We start from the raw sequence: 21,707 nt of genomic DNA, 5'->3' as shown, positions 1-21,707 counted from the left end.
GGATCATCTAGCTGCTGCCAAACCGGTTTGCTTATCTTTAAAGTAATGAGAATGAGATTGTACTTATTTTATGGGTTCACCATGCGGATGAAATAATAGAGTAGGCCTTTACAAACCTTAAAGTGCTATGGAACTCTCTTTATGAGTCTTATTAGTGTGTATATAGGGGAACAAGAGGAGAAAATGTTAGATGCTGGGCAGTGGGTGTGTGTGTGTGTGTGTGTGTGTGTGTGTGTGTGTGAGAGAGAGAGAGAGAGAGAGAGAGAGAGAGAGGGAGAGAGGGGAGAGAGGAGAAGAGAGAGGAGAGAGAGAGGAGAGAGAGAGGAGAGAGAGAGGAGAGAGAGAGGAGAGAGAGAGGAGAGAGAGAGGAGAGAGAGAGGAGAGAGAGAGGAGAGAGAGAAGAAAGAGAGGAGAGAGAGAGAGAGAGAGGGGGGGGGGGGGAGGAGAGAGAGGAGAGAGAGAGACGGAGAGAGAAATGGGAAAAGAAATCCCACACTGGCATAGTATATGACAGCATGTAAACCTTGCTATCCAGGTGTGCATCATCCTAGATCTTTCCCCCTCTTTGCAGATGGCTAGCCTGGTTTGGTGCCAGGTAGGTGCCGTCAGAAAGCTGGTTGTCACCGTGGCAACAGTGAAACTTTCATTGATCTATAGGAGGGCCAGGGTGGAAGGAGAGACAGACTCTCAAGGATAGAAGCTTTTTCCATCTCAGTATCTGTGTTTCTTTACTATTTGATACCAGAATTCCCATTCAAGGTCACTGCAGAGCCTAGCTTCTATTATTATTAAAGAAAAAAACCCACTAATCTAGAAAGAAAAAGATACTAGTGGTTATTTTCCCTGCCCCAGCCTCTTCACACTCCCTCCTCCCCAATCCCTTTGGTCTTATAATAAAATAATTCTGGGACACAGCTGGGTTTCGAGGTTTATGCCTCTTGAAAACATTAACCAAGAGTTCCAGGAAACCAAGGGTGCCCCTCTTCTGACCGTTCTACCTCCCTTCCTTTCCAGACTTCCTCCCCCTCATGTCCCTAAACTCCTACCTTTTAGTGCTTATCAGGTTTATTTATTCTTCCTTTTTTTTTTTTTTTTCTTGCTTACCCGAGGGAGAGACTTCAGTGGACTGGAGTTATCTTGTTTGGTATCATTAAAACTACAATTCAAGACAGTGATTTGTGGTGACCTGATTTTTTTTTCTGGTTAACCAGATATTATTTTACCTGCATTTCAATCTTATTTCAATCTGTGATCTCATCAGTGCAGTCACATTCTCCCTACCAAGCCACAGCTCCTAAACCATCCAGGGCTTTTCATCCTGTATAATGCTTGTTGTAGCATTGAGGTGTTGGTGGTAAGAATAATGAAACAGCTTAAGATAATTTAAAATGCTGAGTAACTTCTCATAGGTGATCCAGCCCAATTTCTTCTTTCTCTTCAAGTCTGGACCTAGATCATTACTTATCTGTAGTGCCTGTCCGAGATGTATATTCAGATAGACTAATTCAGTGGGTCATCCATCCAGTTGCATGCAACAATCTGGTCAATATGTCAAGCCATCAAGCATTTTTTTAAGAGTTTACTATGTATCAGGAACTGTACTAAGGGCTGGGTATACAAAGCATTGAGAATACAAGCAAAAAGAAAGACTTTTATTCAAATGGTAGGAAGACAGTATGTAAAAAGGGAGCTGAAAACAGGGAAGGTAGAAATACAGTATGTTGGGAAAGTCTGGAGAATGAGGAGTGGAGCCAAGAGAGGAATGAAGGACTGAATATGGCTGGCCTGGGCACTTCCTCAAAGCACAGGTCCTGAGAGGAACTCGCCAATGGGAGGAGGGAGCCCCAGGGCAGAGGAATCTTCTAGGGTGAGGAAGGCAGAGGGATCAGCCAGTGAGAAGGAAGGTGAGGCATGGTGGATATTATGCATTCTTCATTGGCTTTCATGTTTCATTATGGATGTCTGGGCAGATTTCTGTTGAGTTGCTATGAATCTCAATGAGGAGATCCTTTAGTATTCTGGACTTCAGTGTGATCAATATAATATAATATCTACAAATCTGGAGAACCTTTCCAGCAATCAAGACTCTTCTATTCAGAGTTTGCAAAGGATGTTTGTTCTCTGTCAGTGGAGAACATTTCTAGGGAAGAAATGAGTCTATAGGTGGTGCAGTGAATAGACTGTTGTGCCTAAAGCTAGGAAGACCTGAGTTCAGATCTGGCCTCAAGCACTTACTAGTGGTGGCAAGTCACTTAACTTCTGTGTGCATCAGTTTCTTCATCTTTAAAATGGTGATAATAATAGCATCAACTTCTATATCAAATGAGAAAATATTTATAAAACACTTATATTTATAGTATTTTACAGTTTGCAATTATTACTAGCTATTTCATTGTTCAGTTTTTTTCAGTCACATCCAACTCTTTGTGACCCCATTTGGGGTTTTCTAGGCAAAGATACAGCAATGGTTTGCCATTTCCCTCTGGTTCATTTTACAGATGAGGAAATAAAGGCAAAGAGGGTGAAGTGACTTGCCCAGTATCTGAGGCTAGATTTGAACTGAGGAAGATGAGTCTTCCTAACTCTAGGCCTAATAGTACTCTATCCACTGCGCCACCTAGCTGCCGCTATTACCAGTTATTATGCATTGCTTAAATATGATCAGCAGATTGCTGAGCAGTCATATCCATGGTTGTATTTGTCATAGATTCGTATATGATTTTATGACAAACACAAGAGCTACCTTGATCGAGTAGTGTCTGTAAAGCTTCATTTTGTTCTACTGAATCAAATACCCTTTTGTAATCAGGAAGCAATGGATGCAAAAGTATATCTTGTTCCCTAATCCTCTTTTTTTTTTTTTTTTTTAGTGAGGCAATTAGGGTTAAATGACTTGCCCAGGGTCACACAGCTAGTAAGTGTTAAATGTCTGAGGCCAGATTTGAACTCAGGTACTCCTGACTCCAGGGCCAGTGCTCTATCCACTGCACCACCTAGCTGCTCCTCTTAATTGGTAAAGATATGGTCTGTTGTAGAAAATGCTCTGTGAGAGACTGCTTGTTTTCTTCTCATGTTTTTATCAAGAGAAACTTTGGTGACTGGAAATATCATTTTGATAAAGTTTTTGCAGGTATGAGAAAGTGGCCATATCTGTTTGTGGTAATTCATGCCTTCTTAGGCATCTGTCTGAGTGCTCATATTCACTTTCCTCAACTCAATTGTCATCCATATGATCTGTCATGACCATTAACAAGACTTTGTCCTGGGTACTCCTCTCTGTCTAGACTCTTTCCCATGGTATCTTTATCAATTCTCCTGGGTTCAATTATCATCTCTTTATTGATGATTCTCAGATATTGATAGATAAATAGATATTTGGGAATTATATATATAATGTTTCTATATGTTATATTTATACACACACAGAGAGACAGAGACAAAGCAAGAGAGAGAGAGAGTGAGAGAGAGAGAGAGAGAGAGAGAGAGAGAAGGATAGACAGAGAGACAAACAGATGGGGGGAAGGGAAGATGAGAGGTCAGGAAAGAGACTAGGGATGATACAGTCCTATATTATCAACTGCCTATTGGACAGTTCAAACTCTTGTTCTATAAGTATGTCAAACTGGGTATTTTCAGAACAGAACTTATCCTTACCTCTCTTCTGAACATCTCTATTACTGTTTGTGGTACCACTATCTTTCCAGTAACCCAGGTTCATAATCTCAGCATCACCCTCAATTCCTCAATTTATAATCAATCACTGAATCTTGTCATTTCCTATCTCCACAACATTTTTTGCATCTGACTACTCTCTACTCACACAGCTACGATCTTAAGTTTAAACCAAGGCTTCTTAAATTTTTTTTCCACTTGTGACCCCAGTTATATAGCTATCTAATATATATATATATATATATATATATATATATATATATATATATATATATATATATATATAACCTTTTACTGTTGCCAATTTTTTCATGACCCCCCACATTGAGTTATGTGACCCCACATGGGGTCACAACCCACAGTTTAAGAAGCTTTGGTTTAGACTCTCATCACCTCTTGCTTGGATTTTCATAATAGTCTCCTCTTTGGTCTTCTGACCTTCTTACCTTCTGACCTATGTGTCTTGACACAGTTGCCAAAATGATTTTTTTGGTACCTACTGATTCCAGCTACTGAACTCCAGTGGCTACAGATTAACTATAGGATCAAATATAAACTCCTTTGTTTGCTATTTAAAGCTCTTTACAACCCATCTGTTCTTACATTTCAACATATCAATAAGCATTTATTAAACGCTATGTGTCAGGTTCTGTGCTAAGTACTGGGGATACAGATGTAACACACACTACCTTGGCCCCTACTACTCAAAGGCCAGGTAGGTTACATTTCACCATTCTCTCCCTAACCTCTTCTCTGGTACCAATAAGGGCTTTGGGAGTTTCCATATAGGGTCTCTTTAAATGGCTTCAGTCCCCACCAAGGATATTCCCTAAGTGTATGGATTGGCTTCCTTGTACTAAGGTCACCAGGATAGGGTAAAAAGAGAGGCTGAGAAGGAAATAGTGGGATTTACTTTTTTTAGTGTAATAAATATTTTTATTTATAGTTTTGGGTTCTAATTTCTATCCCTCCCTCCCTCTCCTCCCCTCTCCCTGGGGCAGCCAGCATTCAGATATGGTTTATACATGTATGATTATGTAAAACATTACGATATTTGTCATTTTGTACAAGAAAACCTGATCAAAAGGAAAAAAATGAAATAAAGTGAAAAATAGCATGCCTCAGTCTGTTCTAAAAAGGAATCTTTCCTTTAAAAAGTATGGTAAAAAAAAAAAAAGTATGGTCATTTGGGGCAGCTAGGTGGTGCAGTGGATAGACTACAGGCCCTGGAATCAGGAGGACCTGGGTTCAAATTCGGCCTGAGACACTTGACACTTACTAGCTGTGTGACCCTGGGCAAGTCACTTAACCCCAATTGCCTCACAAAAAAAAAAAAAAAAAATTATGGTCACGAACCTCCAGACCTATTCTCCTAACACCTACAAGCCATAATTCCTCTTCTACCATGTACTACCTTAGACTCTGGGGAGGGATAGGGGATTAATTCATAGTTTAGCTCAGTTCCCATAGAGCATAGACCTAGTTCCTAGTCCTAAACCTTCTTTGAGTTCAAGTCCCAGACACCCTGGCTTCTCAGGGCTTCTGTGCTGGGCTGATTGGCTGTACCATTCCAGTTGGAAGTTGGCCTCCCAAGTCTCCATGTTTGGAACTCTTGGGTCCTGTGAGAATCACCTCCAGCATCTGAAACTGAAGAGGACAAATAATAAACAACAGAAACAAATATCCTTAGGCCCATTTCTTGGATCTGCAGGTAGAAAAGAGAGAGCAGGGGAAGGAACATCTTTCTCATCTCACTGGTTCAGTTCCTGATGTCCTTGCTGTGGTTAAATTGGGGTCAACTGGGATCTTCCCCATCTCAACATGGCAAATAAGAGTTGTTGAAAAGATAGCAGTAGAAAGACAGGGAACTGTCTTGCTAATTTATTCACTTTGGTTTTTTTGTTGTTGTTTTGTTTTTGCAGGGCAATGAGGGTTAAGTGACTTGCCCAAGGTCACACAGCTAGTTAAATGTCAAGTGTCTGAGCCTGGATTTGAACTCAGGTCCTCCTGAATCCAAGGCCAGTGCTTTATCCACTGCACCACCTAGCTGCCCCCTGTCTTGCTAATTTAAAAGACTGGCAGTCAGGGCACCTAGGTGGCACAGTAGATAAAGCACTGGCCCTGGATTCAGGAGGACCTGAGTTCAAATCCGGCTTCAGGCACTTGACACCAGCTGTGTGACCTTGGGCAAGTCACCTAACCATCACTGCCCCACAAAAGAAGAAGAAGGAGGAGAAGGAAAAGAACCACCACCACCAGAAGACAGGCATTTTTTACCTTCCACCCACATGGTAGAGGATGAAGAGCCCTCCATGCTGGGCTATCTAATCATTTTTCAAAAACCCCTCCATGTTAGTCAAACTGAGCATGTCCAGAAATGCCCAGATAACACAAATAGAAGCAAAAAGATAGTCTTTACCCTAAAGGAGTTTTATTGTTGTTGTTTATCCTTGAATCTTAAAGAGCTAAAAAGTATTAGTAGAAGGGGGGAAAGGGAGAAATTATCTAAGAGGTGGGATGGAGGATTTGTCTGTAGAGTCAGGAGTGAGGCCAGGAAAGGAACAAGGAGTGAGTATCACTAGCTTGAGCACTTCCTCAAAATGGAAATTCTAGTCATTGTCAGGACCAGGCAGCAGTAGGGGCAGGGGCATCTTCCAAGGTGAGAAAGTTATTGGGACATGGCTGAGAAGACCTTCTGATTCATTACTCTTCTCTGTACATTCTCCACGCCAGCTAACCTGGACTGTTTGCTGTTCCAGATACATAACTCTCCATATCCATCTTTGCATGGACTGTCCCCTTGTCTGGAGTGTACCCTCCAATCATTTTTATTACAAAGAATATCAGTAGTTAAATTAATACTCATAGATTGTCAAATTTGTGTCTCTTGTCTGTGTAAATGGACTATCCAGGACCAAGGGCCATTTTCACATTTTTATATATCATGGGTTATTGCTTTTTAGCAGGATGAAAAGATTCAGATATGATACTTGCAATTGATTTTATCTGATGACCTAGTACTAACTTAGCTACATATGGAGAGGCTGATCACTAAAAGGGTGGTCATTAGAGGCTGAAAAATGAACATGTGAAAAAAAGCATATATTTGGTTTTTTTTTGTTTGGTTTTGGGGTGCAAGGAGGGTTAAGTGACTTGCCCAGGGTCACACAGCTAGTAAGTGTCAAGTGTGTGAGTTAGGATTTGAACTCAGGTCCTCCAGAATCCAAGGCCTGTGCTTTATCCGCTGCGCCACCTAGCTGCCCCTAAAAAAAAAGCATATATTAAAAGGGCTTACTGTATGCCAGGTACTGTGCTACTGGATACTAAAACAAATGACAGTACTTGCTTCAAAGAAGCTTATATTCTAATGGGGTAACAATGAACTAAGGGCACTGGTTCCCAGGGGCTATCACTTTGGTCCAGAAAGTTAGACTGATGAGGAGGAGAACCTTTGGGGAGTAGACTGACACACCCTTTGCAGGAATAATGGTAGAGTTGATTTGCTCATGGTTCATGGTTCCAGAACTAGAGTGAGGTTGGGGGTAGAGAAAAGAGTACACGCATGGCAGCAATGGAAGTTTTGACTACAGTAAATTGTGAATCACATTTAGGTAACTTAAACTTAGTCAAAACATATCACTCAACCACCACATATTAAGTGCTTTGCAGAGTATTTTATGCCATGGAGGGATCCAAGGGAAATACCAGGCAAGGACCCAGTACTGAAGGAGCTTACCATTTAGTTGGAGAGACAAGTCTCAAAACCATGAAATGATGGTGAGATAAATTCCTTAATGAATCAATGTAGAATGGAAAAATAATGATTTTTTTCTACTTTTTTTTGAAGACCTGGATGAATGTGAAGTACCAGACATCTGTGGTCCTGGGGGACAGTGTGTGAATACTCAGGGAAGCTTTGAGTGCTATTGCAAGGATGGATACCTTCCCCTAAATGGGGCACAACCTTTCCACCCTACGAGGGACAGTACATCATGTACAGGTGGGTTGCCGCTTAGGGATGTAATATTTGGAGGTAAGGATGGACTCACAGCAACATCTGTCTGCTCTAAGTCATCTAGTTTAAAGAGTTATTTGAGTATTTGGGAGTATATATGTGAGACTTGATTTACCTGTTCCCTTGCAAAATCTACAAAGAAGTTACACCAAGGTGTCAGGTGGAGTATTTAACCAACTCAAAAGCCTAAACTGTTAGGAATCTATGGCATATTAATTATTGGTATTCTCCAGTGGGAGAGGCAGTGTGGTCCAGAGGATAGATAACTGGCTTCAGACTTGGAAAGACCTGAATTCAAGTCCCTCCCTCAACATGTATGTGCGTAAATACCTATACCTGTATATTCCTACACCTAAACCCTTTCACTTACCCTTTTGGTGCTTTATGGCAGTGCTGTCATACTTAAATAGAAAAGGAGGCCACTCAACTATATAGAAAGATCCCCATATGCCACATGTTGACTTAGAAAACCACATATTAACATTTTGTATATTTTATTGCATTTTTTATTTATTAACACCTGATTAGGTGTTAATTTGGGTCAGCCCCACTCTGGAGGTTTGTGGGCAGTGGGGGCCTCCTGCGTGTTCAATATGTCTGCTTTAGATGATTAAGACTATTAGTTATACAGAATGTGCCATCTTGCCTTGGTACGGTGAGCTTTCTCATTCTGCATCAATGAAATGATGTCACTGAAACAGACCTTTTCCTTATCCCTATTGCAAATGGATACTTCTAATGACTAATTTATCTAATTTATTGAAGCAGTTTTAGCAAGGCTCACACTTTGAAACATTAGACTAGAGGGGGAAGAGAATAAGCATTTTCATAGCACCTACTGTGTGCCAGACACTCTGATAATCACTTTACAAATGTTATCTCATTTGGTACTGACAACAACCCTGGGAGGTATGTGTGATTAATCATCCCCATTTCGAAGATGAGGAAAGTGAGGCAGAGGTTAAGTGACTTACCCAAGGTCACACAGCTAAGTGTCTCAGGCAGTATTTGAACTCAGGCTTATCTAACTCCAGGTCCATTGTACCACCTCTAGCAGCTGGTAGTTGGTGGTGTATTAAGTATGACCTTAAAAATAATAAAATTTTGTTATTTTTAAAAAATTTGTATCATTCTGACTTTTCATTGTCAGACTGGCCTTGTCCCTGTTAGCGATTACTGGTCAGACTTGACTCGGTAGTTGCACGTGCACACATTGTGGTTCCTGTGGGAAGTTAGAATGGAATGTAGACACAGACTTAAGAGCTCCCAGACAATCGTTGAAACAGAGCCAAGTGGTCAAGCCAGAGTGAATCCATGAATTTGGGAGGAGGGTTTATTTTTGCCCTTGAAGAATTCACACAATGACTGATTTGGCATGATTTTACCTATAGAAATAGACTGTGGGACACCTCCAGAGCTTCCAAATGGCTACATCATCGGCAAATATGCATCTAAACTGGGTGACCAAGTTCACTATGCTTGTAAAGAAGGATTTTACAGTGACCAGGAAGAGAGTGTGACAAGTTGTACCGCTGGTGGCACCTGGGAGACCCCAAAGATACACTGTCAAGGTGAGGGAGACTACAGAATAAGGCACTTCTTTGTTACTCAGCCAACAGGAGATGGTTTTTTTTTTTTAAACAAATTCCGTATCTAGAGGAAATGCCATGACTCAGAACTCACTGCCCCATTGCTTCCATACCGCTCTTGTCCCAGTTTGATTTGAATTGATCAGATCAAGGAAACAGATACTTACTGAGCACCTCGTGTATGTTTCACCTTTGTAAAAAGCACAGTAAGGATGATGGCAAAGGTAGAAGATAGGACTCTTGCTTTCCTTGAGATTTTTGCCATTCCCTACTACATAGTCTGTACTTTTATTTTGTTTTTGTTTTTTTTTTTGTTTTTAGTGAGGCAATTGGGGTTAAGTGACTTGCCCAGGGTCACACAGCTAGTAAGTGTTAAGTGTCTGAGGCCGGATTTGAACTCAGGTACTCCTGACTCTAGGGCCGGTGCTCTATCCTCTGCGCCATCTAGCTGCCCCAAGTCTGTACTTTTAAAAAAAATTGACATAGCAGTCCCGTATTATTTGGAGCAGCTAGGTGACACAGTGGAAAGAGTGTTGGGCCTGGAGATAGGACGACTTGAGTTCAAATCTGACCTCAAACACTTACTAGCTGTGTGGCCCTGAGTAAGTCCCTTAACTTCTGTTTGCTTCAGTTTCTTCATTTGTAAAATGAGCTGGAGAAGGAAATGACAAACCACTCCGGTATCTCTTCCAAGAAAATTCCAAATAGGTCACAAAGAGTTGGACATGACTGAAAAATGACTAAACAATAAAACAATATGTTTTGGGTCTCCAGTTGACCTTTCCAAGTTTACTTCTCATGATAGCCCTTCACACATTTTCTATTGTGATTTCATGGGTAGAGCGAATCCTGGGTAAGGAAACTCCTTTTACAAATTCAGGTCAAGAACTTCTGGGCTGATTCTTAGAGTTGCCTTGTTGTTTGTCCTTCGTTCTCAGAGGACCAATGACATAAGGAGCATCATGTCTTCTTGACTTCCAAGTGAACTGGATTTCAGTAAGGTGGGGCTGTGTAAAGTCACCAGCCTCACTCTCCCGCCCCCCCCCCACTCCCAGAGCCATCTGGGTTCCGTGGAAAGATATAGATGAGGATAATTGGAGGTGGCTCCAGATGTAGTGGGAGAACTTGTCCTTTTTAAGCTAAGGCCTTTCCCTAGAGCACAGAGAGGTTATAAGTAGTTCGCCCAAAGTCTCCCAGCCAGTTTGTGCCAGGGATAATATTTGAACGTGGATGTTCCTGGTTCTAAAGCATGCTCTCTACTCTACCATTTATACCCATTCTGTACATTCCCCAGACTGAACTACTTTAGTATTCCTTGGACATACCCCACACCTCCCCAACGTTCTACTTATTTTCCCAATGTTCTCCTCTGCTGGCCGTGCCCTGGCCCATACTTGGTGAAATCCTGCTTATCTTTCCAATTTAGCTAAGAAGCCACCTTTTCCATGAAGCGTTCCTAGATTTCCCTCAGCCATAAGTGATTCAACTTTTACAGCATTTTGTACCTCTCTTTTGTGCTTTTTGCACATTAGACTGATTATGTTTTCTTTCCTAACCTCTCTCAAACCATGCCTTTGATCTTTGTATCATGTATAGCGTATCACAGTGACTTGCTCAGGGCTGCACAGCTACTAAGTGTCTGAGGATGGATGTGAACTCAGGAAGATGATTCTTCCCGACTCCAGGCCTGGTGCTCAGTCCGCTGCGCCACCTCGTAGGTACATAGTTGTTTAATGCTCTCTCCCCAATTAGAATGTGAGCTTCATGAGAGCGAGAATCCCAACTGACTTACTTATAAGCTTAAATAAGTGGCCAAGCTGAGATTCAAACCTAGGTCTTCTGACCGCAAGTCCTTTCTCTATATATTATTTTTGTATTGCACTCAGTTGTAGGCAAGGTAGCATGGAATCTTGGAGCTGGAAGGGACCTTAGAGATTATCACTAGCGTAAAGCCCCTCGCTTTACAGGAGAGGAGGCCAAGGCCCCACAGAGGTGAAGTCTCATAGTAAATTATTATAAATGAGAGTGGGGAGTGTTTGAAATCGGTTCTCCTACCCCCAGTGGTCTTTCCACTATACTATGCTGTCTTCCATGACTTGACACCATGCCCATCAAGCCAGGAACTGAAACTCTTGGCACTCATTTCTTTCCACAGTTTCACCGGGAGCATCTCTTTCTCATAAGCACCATTCATGTTGGAAACAGCTTAAAAAAACATGGATTTTCCTTATGGATGTGGCTTCTTGTCAAGCAGAACAGATGCTTGCAAGACAGGTTTCCTAATGGGCCGCTTTATTTTATTTTAATTAAAGAAAACATTTTGTTGATGTCTTTTTTTATGTTACAACAATTTCCCAATATGTCCCTCCCAAGAAAACCCACCCTTGTAACAAAGAAGAGTAATTAAGCAAAAATAACCAACAAAATGGCTGTTTGATGTATGCAACATTCTGCACCTGTTGTAATTCCATTTCTTTACCAAAAATAGGGAAATTTGTTTCAACATCTGGAATAAACATTTAACTTATAATAATAATAATAATAATAATAATAATAATAACTTTTAAAGCCCCTTTACTACCTGCTTACTCTGCACTGTTGGGAGTAATGGTTGGGAAGGATGTTGTATCACTCAATCAACATATACTTACTAAGTATTTAGAAGTCACAGAGATGGTGGGGAGAGTCATAGGAAAATTGATTATTATTGCTGCCAGGAAGGACGTCAGTGTTGATTTATTTATTGTTCCCAGTGTAATAGGTGGGGTTGGGGTGGGGAAGGGATGTGGTGGGTGGGTTAGACACTAGCATGTTGTAGCTAGATATTGTAGACTCAATAAGCAGGAGATATAATTATTTTTACTTCATTTAATTATTCATGCATGCATGCATTCATTCATTTATTATTCAGCAGTTTGCTTATGTGTTCATATAAGTAAACATTAACAATATGGGAATAATTCACATGAAATTCACATGAATTTCATACCAGTAGTTTTATAATTTTCTATTTATGGGTAAGGGGTAACATTCCTCTATACTGTGATTTAAAAAAACACACAACATTCATGAGTTCATTGGGTGGCCCTACCTCACTGAAGACACCTGACAGGTAACTCAATGCATTGCAAATAGATGTCTGTCTTTTCCTTGCTTCATTCTTTCTAGACAGGATTGGGATTCAATCAGTTGTTGTTCAGTCATTTTTCTGTTGTGGCTGACTCTTTGTGACCCTATTTGGGGTTTTCTTAGCAAAGATACTGGAGTGGTTTGCCATTTCCTGCTCCAGATCATTTTCCTTTACATGAACATTTCTTATGACAAAGACATCATACAATTTTTATGATCTTGGTCTCTCCTTCTTGCCTTTGAACAAGGCCAGAAGAGAAACATTTTGCAACTTTTACAACCTTGTAGCAGACTCCAGGAATATCACCAACAGCATGACCTTTTTGAACAAATCCAGCAACCACAACTTCATTGTTTCATCAATAAAATTTAAGCAGTCATCATCAGGAACAAAGGCAGTGATTTTTTTTTTTTTTTTGCTGTTCTTAATCAGCTGGACTGTCGCACACTTCCTAATGGCAGAATTGGGCTGCTTGGCATCAACACCAACTTTTTCCAAGACAATCCATTTTGTGTGAGCTGCTCCTCCAAATGGGTTCCCTTCAAGGCAGTGCCCAAATGAGCTTTGTTGTATTGTTTGCCACACCACTATTGCTCTCTTTTGTGACTGAGGAGCCTTCTAGCTCTACAAAGACCTTGGCTGCTGCCATCCGGGCAGAGAGAAAAGAGAGAAGGTTCTCCAGCTCATTTAAAGATGAGGAAACTGAGGCAAACAGGGTGAAGTGACTTGCCCACAGTCACACGGCGACTAAGTGTCTGGTACCAGATTTGAACTTGGGAAAATGAGTCATCCTGACTCCAGGATTGGTGCTCTATCTACTGTGCCACTTAGTTGCCCCTCGTTGTAATTGGGATTACAAAAATCTAGATTCTAGTTCTAGCTCTTAATAGACATATGACCTTGTTTAAGAGACAACTCATTGGAGCCTCGGTTTTCCTTTCTGAAAATGGGGATACTTGTTCTTCTTCCCTTATTTACATTGTAAGGATCAGATAAAATAGTATGTGTGGAAGTTCTTTTGGTATTGTAAAGCATTGTAGCAACATGTAAGGTTATTAATCTTTCTAGTCCATGACAATCCATACCAATTTCAGAAGCTCATCCCATGCTTCTAAAAGTCACCTGAAGACAGGGAAAGTAATAATAATAATAATAATAATGATAATGACAATAATAACAATAGCTAGCATTTATATAATGCTTTATGGCTTGCCAAATGATTTAGATACGTTACCTTATTTGGTCCTCACAACAATCCTGAGAGGTTGGTGCTATTATCTCCATTTTATAGATGAAGAAACTAAGGCTGAGAGAAGTTAAGTAACTTGCCCAAGGTCACACAGCCAGTAGGTGTTTGAGGTGGGATTTGAACTTGGGTCTTCCTGATTCCAACTTCAACGCTGTCTACTACACCACCTTCCTCCCTCTATTGGACATCATTGTCTAAAGGTGAACAGGACCTGGGGATACATATTTTCATTTTTAATTAAAATTTGTAGAGGCACATAGTTTGATTTTTCAAAATTTTCTGATGTCAGAGATTGCTCAGTTTTTTCAGGCCTTGGGCTTTTGTGCCCATGCTAATATGGTGGAGTGAATAATATGACTTGTGGGGAGCATTTGTCCTATTTGATATTACAGTCAGGTCTCAGTTGTCCATAACCATGGAGGGAAGAGGAGGTATTTTTTTTCCTCAGAAGCTCACTTAGACATCATGGGGATAAGAGACCTTTGGTCATTAGCTATAATTTGTAAAGTGGGATAACTTGTGGTTGTAAATAATTGAAAAGGCAACTGCATGCTTCTGTGGAAGGGTTTGCAAAAATGGGCATCTCTTTTTGTATGTGGAGTTTTATTTGGTCCTAGAGAGAAAAGAGAGGGGAGCTAAAAGCTAATTGATATGGGCCTGAGATAGCTCAGAAGTTTTCTCCTTGAGAAGCAAAACTTAAGGATGGACACACCTAAGAAGTAAGGGGAGATAAGTCCATTAGGCAGCTACTACTTGAGCAGTGCTGGGGACAGAGCAGGGACAAAGATAACTCCAGAAGTCAGGACCACCACCCCTCATTCAAGCTTTCCCCAGCCCACCCCAAAAGGAACTTTCCATTGTCAGGTGGTCATCCCATCTATCCTCTATAAAAGCTTTGGCCTTCCTTCTGTTCCCAGAGGAGAAAGATGTGTCTAAGCTATCTCCTCCCTTGAGGCTAAGTCTTCAACGATTTCCCTCTCTGTCACTTTCTCTAGCACCCAATAAAGGACCATTTTAGTTCTAATTGGATTGTGTGTGAGTGTAATTCTTTACTGAGGAATACCTAAGGACCCCCACCACATTTTCCCCTGATACTAATGAATCTGCAGAAGGCTTGTTGCTGAAGAATTCTCTCCAGAGGGAGTTCCAAAAGGAGACAAAGTATGGAAGTTGGTAATCAAATGAAAACAAAGAAGAGAATCATCCATAAACAGGACTTTCATTTGAGTATTTTATTCCTTTCTCAATCAGTTTGTTGTTGTTCAGACATTTCAGTTGTGTCCAATAGTCTGTGATCACATTTGGGATGTTCTTGGCAAAGATATTGGAGTGATTTCTCATTTCTTTTTCCAGCTCATTTTATAGATGAGGAAACTGAGGCAAACAGGGTTAATTGACTTACACAGGGTCACATAGGTAGTAAGTTTCTGAGGTCAGATTTGAATTCAGGAAGATGAGTCTTCCTGACTTTAAGCTTGGCACTCTGTCTGTTGTACCACCTAGTTTCTCCTTCATAATCAATTCTATCCTTTGAAATTGACTTGAAATTTAAAGGTGGCATAGGAGATGGACTGTTAAGACTTGATGAAGTCAGAAAGAAACCCCAACCTAATGAAAACAAGGGATAACCAATGGACAATTTATATGCTCCATTGGTGTCCATCATTATGAACTAGAGGAATGCCCTCAGCACCTTGGGGCTGTGGGATCCCAAATGGTGGATTTCCAGTACTAGAGAAACAAGAATTGTACAGGGTGGGCAGGCACAGATGGTCTTTGATCAGTAGTGTTAGCAGAAGTACCCACATTGAAAAGGTCCATGGATCCCAAAAGGAATTAACATAACAAAGAAGAAACTCAGCTTCGTAATTCAGCTTAATGGTTCAATTAATAACTTACTTACACAATTAGTCCTTGGGTTTGGCCCTTGATAGGATAGCTTGATGACCCACCTGATTCACAAGACTTGGCTCAAGAATCCTTAGAGGATGATGATTTCTGACAACTGGGGATATTCAAAAGAATATTCTGTTGGCTTTAAAAGAAGCTCCCTTGGGGGCAGCTAGGTGGCACAGTGGATAAAGCACCGGCCCTGGATTCAGGAGTACCTGAGTTCAAATCCGGCCTCAGACGTTTGACACTTACTAGCTGTGTGACCCTGGGCGAGTCACTTAACTCCCATTGCCCTGCAAAAAAAAAAAAAAAAAAAAAGAAGAAGCTCCCTTAAGAAGAGTCCTGGAAATATCACTTTTAGAGTGAGTGGGTGGCTTCCAGGGGACTACTTTCAGGCGTGATTTGTTGTTTTTCAGTTGTGTCCTACTTTTTTTTTTTTTTTTGGCGGGGTAATGAGGGTTAAGTGACTTGCCCAGGGTCACAAAGTTAGTAAGTGTCAAGTGTCTGAGGCTAGATTTGAACTCAGGTCCTTCTGAATCCAGGGCCAGTGATTTATCTACTGTGTCACCTAGCTGCCCTTCTGGGACTACTTTCAAGTGATAAGCACTTTACTGGATGTATAAGTTCTGGTGTGGTTTAAATTTTTTTAAAAGCAAACTTATTAATAAAACCAGCCTCATGACTTACAAATCAAATATTGTTTTCCCTACTTTCATGAAAGCCTTTTTGTTGAGCGGCCAAGGAACCAAAAAGAAAAATGGACCGAATCCTTCCCCTCCCCCGAACTCACTGAGTTGGTCCAACTTTAGTATGAGAATACATAACAGAAATTATGCCAAAGAATGTTTGTATAAAAATATTAATAATTACTCCCCTTCACTCACTGCAGTCTACTCACATTGGCAGTTTCTTACATAGGACATTCATCTTCCATCTCCATGCCATTTTTTTTTTTGAGAGGCAATGGGGGTTAAGTGACTTGCCCAGGGTCACACAGCTAGTAAGTGTTAAATGTCAGACTGGCTTTGAACTCGGGTCCTCCTGAATCCAAGGCTGGTGCTTTATCCACTGTGCCACCTAACTGCCCCTCATCTCCATGCCTTTGTACAAACTTTGTCCCAGGTCTGGAATGCACTCTCTCCTTACCTTCATTTTCTAGAATCCTAGTTTTCCTTCAAAATGCAGCTCAAGCACTCCAAGAGGCCCTCCTTGATCTTCTCTGGCATCCTCCCCCAAATTACCTTTTTTCTATTTCATATATACTTCTGCATGCCCAAGTTATCTTCTTGAGCAGAACAGAAGCTTTTCGAGAGCATAGGAACTCTTTTGGTTGTGGCATCAAAAATGCCAGTATGCTCAGCACATAGTAGGCATGTAATTGGTCGAAATCCAAATAAAATCCTTGACTTCTAGAAGGGGGAGCATTAAACCCATTCCAAGTGGTGCCTTTATGTTTCTCCTGTTCTCAGTCTATTTTCCTCCTCCTGCTTTGTATTCTCCCTCCCCCGCAAATCTACTTCCCACCCCAGCCCCAGTCCTTGGTTTTTTCTTCTTCTTTTCTTCATAGTGCAGCTGTGGACTGTGGGGTTCTGCCTTCCTTCCCAAATGCCTTTCCAACTCTTCTGAACAACACCACATATGGAAGTCGAGTTGTGTACGAATGCTGGAAGGGGTACGTGCCAGAGACCAGCAACACTGTTGTTTTTTGCAACACCCAAGGACAATGGGAAGGCCCGTCTCTCATGTGCAGAGGTAAAGGGAAAAGGATACAAAAATAACCTTAAATAACAAAATAAGCCCTTCCAGAACTAGCACAGGAATCTTTATCACCAAGAGTGGGTTTTCTGGGGACAGGGTGGGGAGAAATTGTAGCTGTGACTTAGTGGTCTGATAATTCACTTGGGTGAATGGAGCTTGGTTGCCTCAGTGGGTCCCCTTGTGTCTGTCTTTCTGAGTGGCACTTGGAAGGCTCACACCCATATGGCACTGGAAAGCTTACTTGACAACAATCCTCTGAGGTTGACAGTATCCATATTATTATACCCATTTCACAGATGAGAAAACTTAAGTAGAGTTCTGACTCAATCTGGAATTCTTTCCATGACACCATTCTGAATAAATAAAAGAAAGAGTTTAAGGGACTTTCTGTGTTATCTAGCTAATTAAAAAGTATTTATTAAGCACCTGCTATGTGCCAAGCCCCATCTTAGGTTAAATGAGATGAAATTATTAAATTTCAGGCAGCTAGGTGACACAGTGGCTTGAATGCCAGGCCTGGAGCTCTTTCTGAGCTCAAATCTGGCACCCACTAGCTGTGTGACTCTGGGCTAGTCACTTCACCCTGTTTGCCTCAGTTTCCTCATCTGTAAAATGAGCTGGAGAAGAAAACGGCAAACCACTCCACTATCTTTGCCAAGGAAAGCCCAAATGGGGTCACAAAGAGTGGGACACAACTGAAAAAAAATGACTGTACAGCAACAACAATGGTGTTAGGTGATGATGATACAAATACAAAAATGACAAAATCCCTGCCCATAAGGATAGCTAGTAAGTGTCACACCTGGCACTTAAACTCAGAACTTACTTGAAGACCAACACTTTCCCCACTAGACCCGTGTGCTCCGTTGTCAAAAGAACTAAGGGCTTGCCCTCAGCACCTTGGGACAGACTGCCTAGGGTGCATTTACAGTAGAACAGTTGAGAGTTGCACAGGATGTAGAGGTACAGACAGACTGTGATTGACAATGTTGGAAGGAGTTACCACGTTCAGAAGGACCATGGCTCCAACAAGGAATCAATGTAATAAAGAAGAAACTCAAACTTATGATTAAACCTAGTAGTTAAATGAATAACTTAATAACTTGAATTATGAATCATAGGCCAGGCTGCTTTTTAAGGGCACCGCATTAAATTCTGGGGATATAGAGATGAAAAACTATAGTCTCTGCCCTCAAGAAATTTACACCCTAGCAGGGATATGAGACAAGTATCCAGATGATTGTAATGCAAGCTATAACATGATAGCTAGCATTTATATAGCACTTTGAGGTTTATAAATACTTTATGAATATTATCTCATTTGATTCTTACAACTACCCTGGGAAATAGGCATTATTATTAAATCTATTTTACCAATGAGGAAATGGAGACAGACGGAGATTAAGTGACTTTCCCAGGATCATGCAGGTAGTAAGAATCTTAGACTGAATTTGAACTCAGGTCTTCCTGACTCTGGGGCAGCAGTGGCACAGTGGATAGAACACTGGGCCTTCAGTCAGCAAGACTCATCTTTCTGAGTTCAAATCGGGCCTCAGACACTTACTAGCTGTGTGACCCTGGGCAAGTCACTTAACCCTCATTGCCCTGCAAAAAAAAAATAAATAAAAACTACAATGTTATTAAACATCAGACCCCTTCAGGACTTTTGGCCCACCCTGTAGATGAAATCTGAGGTGAAACTTGTCTAAGATTACACAGGTTATCATTAGAAAAGCTGAAATTCAACCCAGGTGTTCTGATTGCAAATCTGGAATTCTTCCTATTGCACCATTCTGAATGGAGACGATTGACACCATCTGGTTTTGTTTCTGTTTTTGTTTTGTTGAGAACCAGCATTATCCCTAAGTATTTTCTGTCCAAGGCACTCCTCTAAGCCTGGTATAAAGTAGAGGCCTCCCTCTCATTTGGAGTATAGTTTCCTAGGGAACAGAAATCCTGTCCTTGAAGTTTCCTTTATTCATATGCAGACAGGTGCTTAACCAGTTCTGTTTTATAAAGCTAAGAAAGGAAGTCTGATATCCTGCAGCTCAGAACTGGAAGTCAGAAGAACCAGACTGTCGTCCCAGCTCCATTCCAAACTAACCTAGTGGATTTTTCCTTGTCATTTAATTGGAGGCAGCTAGGCAGAGTCATGAGCAGAGTGTTGGATTCGGAGTTAAGACCACCTGAGTTTGAATCCTGCCTCAGACACTTATTATCTGTGTGATTCTTGGTGGGTCTCAACCTCTGTCAGCCTTAATTTTCTTGACCATACAATCTGGATAACAATAGCATTTAGCTCCCTGGTTGTGAGGATCAAGTGAGATTATTTGTAAAGAGCTTTCCTAAACTTACCCTTCCCTCCCTCTCACTCTCTTTCTCTCAATATCTCTATCTATCCATCTATCCATCCATCCTCCAACCATCCATCCATCTACATGCATATATACAAGTTAATATTATTGGCACCAGTCTTTCCGAGCATCATCAATAAAATGGAGGTTGCTCTAGATAATCTCATAGGAGCCTCCTAGCTCTAATGTTTTGTGAATTTTGTGACTTGGCTTCTGATCCCAGCTTTGCCATTTAATACCGTTGTGACTTTGGACAAATCACTTAACCTCTTTAGCCTTTTGTTTTCTCATCCATAAAATGATGGGCTTTGGCTAAATGATTTCTAAGGTAGGATTTACTGTAAATTCACTCTAAATTTTATAATCTAGTAGAATCTTTTCCAGTGCTAATGGTCTGAAAACTGGTGGGGGCATGGAAACAAATGAATGACCAGAGTCACATGAAGCTAAATTTTTAAAAAGTGGAGGATTTAGAAAAAATGCATAAGGTGAAGGGTCAGCATAATCCTTAAGGGCAATAAGTCAAGAGGAAATTGTACATGGAGAGAGGATGGTTTATATTTCATCTGCTGCCAGTACCTTTGCTCTTCCAAACTGAAACCCCTTTTGACCCTTATAATATTCTGGTGAGGTAGGTGATAAGGTTATTCCCATTTCGTAGATGAGGAAACTGAGATGAACTAAGGTTAAACCATTTGTTAAAATGAGGCTAAATGACTTGTCCAGGGCCACACTTATATTGTGACTGAGGCAAGATTCAAATTCAGATCTTCCTGATGCCAAGTCCAGCTTTCTATCCACTACATCTCCTAGCTGCCTCAGATGAGGAAACTGAGGCAGAGGAAGCTTAAATGACTTGGCCATTCCTCCCTCAGAAATACACTTTACCTAGGCGCCCTTAATGGTGGGCTTACAAAGGCAAAATCTGATCCCAAGTTAATGGCAACTTTTGGAGCCCAAAGTTGCTAACACATCAGTCCTCCAACTTCCTCCTCCCCATGTGCCTCTTGAGCTTATGAGCCAGCAGATGCAGTCTGATTCATGAGTTTTAGCTGGGAAAAGAAAAAGTCACCAGTGTTTCGAGCTGGTATCAGAACAAAATGTTGCTCCTGGCAATTTAGCAGTGTTTGATTGCCACCAATGCATTAGCAGAACCTGACACCATCTTTGCCTGGCTTGCTTCTAAGTCATCCTAACTGTGCCCTCTTATTTGCCATAGGACTCACATTTCTTGCTTCCATAGCCTTGGGGTTATTGTTCAGTTTTCTGGGGACAGTCTCTCCTCTGCCTCAGTCTTGCCTTTTTTTTTTTCTTCCTCTTTTTCTTCCTGCCGCGAGACTCCTGTGGACAATGAAGAACCTCTGCAATTTGCTTTACAAATCAGGGAGTGCAAAACGAGAGGGCCTCCAGGTTGTTTCTGTCAGCCTGGTAAGGCTGTCTTAGCTTATTTACCATTTGGTGTTTCCTCCCATATTTTTTCCCTTTACAAAGATGGGAGCTATGTTGGCATGGTCTGAAATCCTTTGTCTCCCTGGGGAATTTAATGGCTTCTCTGGGGACAGATAGGTTTCTCCAAAATAGAAACAGAAGCTTCCCAGGTTGATTCACAGGCTGTAAATGGAAAAATTTTCCCTATCGTGTGCTGAGAGGAAAGCATAGGAAAGCTTACTGCACCTGACAATTTTATTTTAAATAATTTAAATAATAAAGAAACCCAATAATTTTAATAATTATTAAATTAATAATGTAAAAATTAAAATTCTAAAATAAACTCAAATTTTAACAAATTAAGCATTTTGAATGCATTTAAATAAATAATTTTAAATGTAAAAATAATTGGATAATTTTAATAATTAATAATTAATTTTAAGTGATTTAAATAGTCATGATTTAAATAGTTACGTAAGCATGGTACTTTGAGTTTGACGTTAGCTGTGTGACCATAGGCAAGTGTTGAACCTCATTTTCCTCATCTGTAAAATGGGAATAATATTATCTGTATTACCTAGTTCACAAAGTTGTTGGGAGGGAAGTGTTTTGTTAATCT

General features: G+C 40.8%; 1 protein-coding gene across 1 annotated transcript in view; it reads left to right on the top strand.

Moving 5' to 3' along the window:
- SUSD1 (sushi domain containing 1) overlaps positions 1–21,707 on the top strand; it is a 341,419-nt gene that overhangs the window by 56,809 nt on the left and 262,903 nt on the right. Inside the window, exons 4-6 of the mRNA XM_043975620.1 lie at positions 7,520–7,672; positions 9,079–9,258; positions 17,121–17,300. Of these exons, the coding sequence (XP_043831555.1) occupies positions 7,520–7,672; positions 9,079–9,258; positions 17,121–17,300 (513 nt within the window). The remainder of the gene's footprint in view (positions 1–7,519; positions 7,673–9,078; positions 9,259–17,120; positions 17,301–21,707) is intronic.

The sequence above is a fragment of the Dromiciops gliroides genome, chromosome 1, assembly GCF_019393635.1.
Source record: "Dromiciops gliroides isolate mDroGli1 chromosome 1, mDroGli1.pri, whole genome shotgun sequence".
Lineage (NCBI taxonomy): Eukaryota > Metazoa > Chordata > Mammalia > Microbiotheria > Microbiotheriidae > Dromiciops > Dromiciops gliroides.
The sequence above is the reverse complement of the archived record's forward strand: the minus strand, read 5'-3'. Positions and strand labels throughout refer to the sequence as shown.